The sequence below is a fragment of the Atta colombica genome, unplaced genomic scaffold (assembly GCF_001594045.1).
Source record: "Atta colombica isolate Treedump-2 unplaced genomic scaffold, Acol1.0 scaffold288, whole genome shotgun sequence".
Lineage (NCBI taxonomy): Eukaryota > Metazoa > Arthropoda > Insecta > Hymenoptera > Formicidae > Atta > Atta colombica.
In genome coordinates this window covers 403145-408029 of record NW_017259390.1, presented here as the reverse complement: position 1 = coordinate 408029, position 4885 = coordinate 403145, and the positions used below count along the sequence as shown (strand labels likewise).

The following is a 4885-nucleotide window of genomic DNA, read 5'->3' as shown; positions in this document are numbered from 1 at the left end:
TATATATATATATATCTAATGATTTGCGTGTATAGATATAGGAAAAAAATATGATTGATAAGATCGTGAATGTTATCTATGCTTTTATCATGATAAACTACATCTCTTATGAAAAAATATTAAAAAAATTAATATGTATGTTTATACTTTATATCATTTTTTATGCCATTTCATATTTTTTAGAATATTATTCGAATTGTGGAACTAAATATTATAACAATGTACTAGATTTTCATCGCCAACTTTATCATTGTATTGTTGAAGAAAATAATGCAATGAAATTTAATAGAAATTTATACTTACATGAACTTTTCTGTCACTAGACTACAAGGCGCATTGAGGCTTGTTATGAGTGTTCTAAGTATATGACTAGAGCACACATTTCAGTTATTTATCTAACTCATTCTAAAATCTAAGATTGCCCAGTTAAAATATATTACCTTTGTTGTCTATTGAGCATTACATTATGTATAATTAAAAGAATTGATACATTAAAAGAAAAATATTGCATCGTAGCCCCCTTGAAAAATATGCTGTGTAACATCCGGGCAATCGAAAAATAAAAATAATTTCAGATGTTTGTCCTCTTCATGTCGATAAAAGTATCGTACGTATAATATCAGTAAAAAGAAAAATTATTAATATATTCTGAGTATTCACCGAATTAATATAAATAATTATGCTGTGGAAAAATGGCCCTTGCAGCTTTTTCCTGTGGATCTAATTGATTACGATAACGCCTTGCCAAGAAAGCTGCAATCACCTGAAAATGTTTAAATTCATAAGGTCCGGAAAAAATCAAAGAATCATGAGGAAAAATACAAAAGTTATAGATATTGCTATCATATAAATTGCTGCATGCTATACATAATTTACATGTTTTTATGAATGACTTAGCGAATGAATATCTGAACCAATAATGTTGAAAAAAAAAAAGATCAAAAGACCACAACCAATATAAGCCACCCACCATCTGTTAGGAGGATCATATGAAGTGACAGAGGACATGGCGATGGTGTTAGACTAGAGGAAAGCACTAGGATTAGCTCGTGGATCTTTCTGGTTCCTGTATCTCACGGTCAACCATACACCAACAAACTGTAATCGGGCGCACATATTAGCATTAACAAAATGAATGTACCTTCATTGTAAACGGTGATCACAATATGGATACAGTGCGTTTTTTAATTAGATAAAATTCTTAAATATCAAATAAATGATATTCTGTACAATATTTAATTTTGTACAATTGTGCAATATGTATATGATTAATATGCCATGGTGTTATTTGCGGAATCTTACCTCCGTAAAACTAAAGAATAATCCTATACTGCCACATAATTTGAATGCATAGTCAATAGTAGACTGCAGTTTATGCATACACGGTGGACATGATGTACAAGGTTGTGGATCAATGGATGGACAACAAATTTTCTGTAAAAAATTCCAATTATTTGATAACATTATATTATGCGGATGTCTCACTTTTACTGCAACTTACATTGACTTCATCGCACGATCCACCTGAGACATCAGTAGTTTTATTAAATCCACAACAGTTAAAGGTAGTTTGAACTTTCATCCTTAAGTCAGGTCCAACGCGTCTCCAGCCCTAAACACAATTATTAAATCTTATCCATTCTACAAATAACATATAATTATAATATTTTCTAAACAAAAATATTTACCTGTTCTGCAAGTTGTTCTTGCTGTTTAGTGTTTACAGCAAGGCAAGCGCAGGCAATGCTGAATTGAATCAGGAACAAAAGGAATAAGATAAGCATGTACTATAAAATACAATTAAGGAAGCATACATCCATTTTTGTATCGAGAATTTGATATGAGACGTTTAATAAAGAAAAACATATTAGACATTATTAATGACAATAATAATAACGCAAACATAACGATAAAAAATTTCAATATCCAAGAAAAAAAATGCTGACAGTGAATAAATGTTCTTTTCACAAACCAAATTTATAATAATCACAATAGTAAATAAAATCAGAATTCTGATCCTCGTTCACGAACTTAACACCAAAACTGGTATCATAAAAGCTAGAAAAGGATACAAAGAACAATAAAACCTGATGATGTTTAACGGCACCGATCAGGCCCAGTATAGAAATAAGAAACAGGATCACTCCGCATGCTAAAATACCACCTATAATAGGAAGATTCGTAACTAAAGCAGATGCCCTTCCATATACAGCGACTCCTATTAATATAAAGGCAACAACCTGCAAGAGAAGAAATAGTAATTAAATATAAAACGTCCATTGCAGGCATCTCCTAAAATAAAATTAGCTTTCTGTTTATGACAGACGCCAGGTGATCCAGTTGACAGATTAGACTTGCGCATAATCCAAGTACTAATTATCAGATTACAGATCTTGTTTGCAGCAAGTAATCATTTTTACACATATAAAGGTAAAGAAGAATAAAATATTCAATTCAAGAGAAATCAGCGGTTCCATAAGCGCAGCAAGATTGATGATAATTCTTTAACGCAATTATCTGATAAATGTCTGTTTCTAACAATGTAGTTTAATTTTAATTTCAGTTCAATTAACTCATCATCTTTTTACCGTATTAGGAACTAAAAATGGACATATGTTCGTTTTTATCATTGTTGATTAATTTTAATCTTTGTTTTACTTCTTCTTTTTTATCTTCTTCCAATTCTAAGAATTAGAAAAATGTAAAAAAGAGCAAATTAACTTGAGATTGAAATAAATCTACTTATTCCCGTTTCTACCAATGTAGTTTAATTTTAATCTCGATCAATTAATTCTTCGTCCTTTTCTATTCCTAAGAATTAGAAAAAGAACAAGAGTAAATTGAGCCAAGATTAAAATTAATCTACATTGGTAGAAACGTGCATCAGCAGGAAATGAGTCAATGTTTCTATCAACTGTAGATTAATTTTAATCTCGATTCATAATCTTCATCTTTTTCTAGTTCCAAGAATTAGAAAAAGAAGAAGAGTTAAAATTAAACCAAGAGATTAAAGTTAATCTACTTTGGTGAAAATGGACCAATAGTCAATCTCCTCTTTCACATATGCGTCACAGTCCTAGTGAAAAGACAAGAGGAGAGAAAGGCAAGGGGAAGTCTTCCCAAACATGTCTCAGTATGAGACGTGAAATTGATTGGCATAATTATGCAACGCACGGATAATTCTGAGTGAGCTTCGCTCCCATAAACATATCACGGCGGAGCGAGATGGCGAAGCGCGCGACGGTCGACGGGAGCGAGAGAGGGAAGCGGCGATTCATAAAAAGTCTCGCTCCGATAAAGAAATTTGCGCGAGCGAGACGGACAGCGGGAGAGCACCTCGTAAAGAAATAGTATCTACTCACGATGTAAAGGATGTTGAGTGCCGTCAGCGCATTTTTCGAGCACGTAAAACCGCCGCACATCTTCGACTGCGCCCGTCCGTCGTCGCTCCGTTGCTGTCAGATCCTTGGCAGATCCGCACGTCGGCCTGTGGCGATTCGCGGCGCGAGACGACTGGAAATTAACGGATTACGCGACTCGGATTCGCGCGAGGGATTACTACGAGGGACGATCGCGATCGCGTGGGACTTATTTCCGCGTGTACGCACAAATTTTCAAAGCCTGCCGAGATCCCGAGCCCAACGGCACGCCACGGCAGACGACTCGCGACTGCCCGAATCAGCGATGGCGGCGGTCGACGCGCTCGATAGATTTGCGAGTATCACGCGCGAAACACGAACATCGGCGAGACGCCCGGAGTAGAGCTACCAGTTGTACGTTTATTAAGAATGTATTGTATTTATTTTCAGAAAGTACTTAAATAACATTACTTTTATCGTTACTTTTTATAATAACGATTTTTGGTAGTGATGTTGCAATTTTTTATGATGGTAACGATAAGTAAACGCTATAAAGTTGAGAAAAAATTATTTTTTAATAGTAACTTATTGTCACGCGTTATTTATTGAAAAAAAAGCTGGTAAATAATTTTTCATGCATGAATATGTATAAATATGTATAAACATACATAAACACGCATAAATATTCATAAACATGTATAATATGAAATATATTATATATGAAATATGTCTATACATGTTCGTACAGCCTTCTTTCTTTTGTAAAATTACTTTTTAGTGTAATAGATATAATAATATTAATGAAAACATAAAAAATAATTAAAGAGATCATTTTCGCATCGTTTGTTTTAGAAAAAAAATTTGGAAAAATGTAAAAAAAATTGCTCATACATAATTATGCATAATTTTATATATAATTATACATAAAAAATTTTTTTACATTTCTTCAAACTTAATTTTTTCTAAAACAAATAGTACAAAAATTATCTTTTTAATTATTTTTAATATTTTCACATTAATATTGTTATTTTTATTACAGTAAAAAGTAATTTTACAAAAGAAAAAAGATGTGAACCTGTATATATTTCATATATAATTATACATGTTTATGAATATTTATGCGTGTTTATATATATTTACATATTTATACATATTCATACATGAAAAATGTTTTACCGAGAAATAATTCATTATTTGTAACGAATTAAAATAACGAGCAAAAATAATGAAGCGATGCATTACAAATAATGAATTACTTTTTTTTAATAAATAATGGTAATAAGTTACTTTTCAAAAGTGATTTTCTTAATCTTAACGTTTGTTATCGTTATTGTCGTAAAAAAATTGCTACATTATTGCCAAAGTGTTATTATAGAAAATAAAAAAAATAACAGTTCTCATCCTTACTTACTTTTACAAATATGTGTAATATTTATACTTTAAATAAGCTATATACATATATAAAAGTTATATTTATAATATTTTATTTTTTTAATAACATTAATACATAATTTTTTTATTGTTTA

The 4885-nt window shown here is 31.3% G+C and overlaps 1 protein-coding gene across 2 annotated transcripts; it reads right to left on the bottom strand.

Moving 5' to 3' along the window:
- Positions 1–169: 169 nt before the first annotated feature.
- On the bottom strand, positions 170–3657 carry LOC108689970 (tetraspanin-13). Of its 2 annotated transcripts, XM_018196991.1 has the most exons (7): positions 3363–3657; positions 2073–2240; positions 1689–1787; positions 1502–1612; positions 1303–1434; positions 971–1098; positions 682–763 (listed from the first exon to the last, which is right to left on the bottom strand). In XM_018196991.1, the coding sequence occupies exons 1-6, from the start codon at positions 3420–3422 to the stop codon at positions 1024–1026; spliced, it is 645 nt and encodes a 214-aa protein (XP_018052480.1). In that variant the 5' UTR covers positions 3423–3657; the 3' UTR covers positions 682–763; positions 971–1023. The 2 variants fall into 2 exon arrangements, with proteins under 2 accessions (XP_018052479.1, XP_018052480.1); XM_018196990.1 differs by lacking the exon at positions 971–1098 and having other exon boundaries at positions 170–763.
- Positions 3658–4885: the final 1228 nt, after the last annotated feature.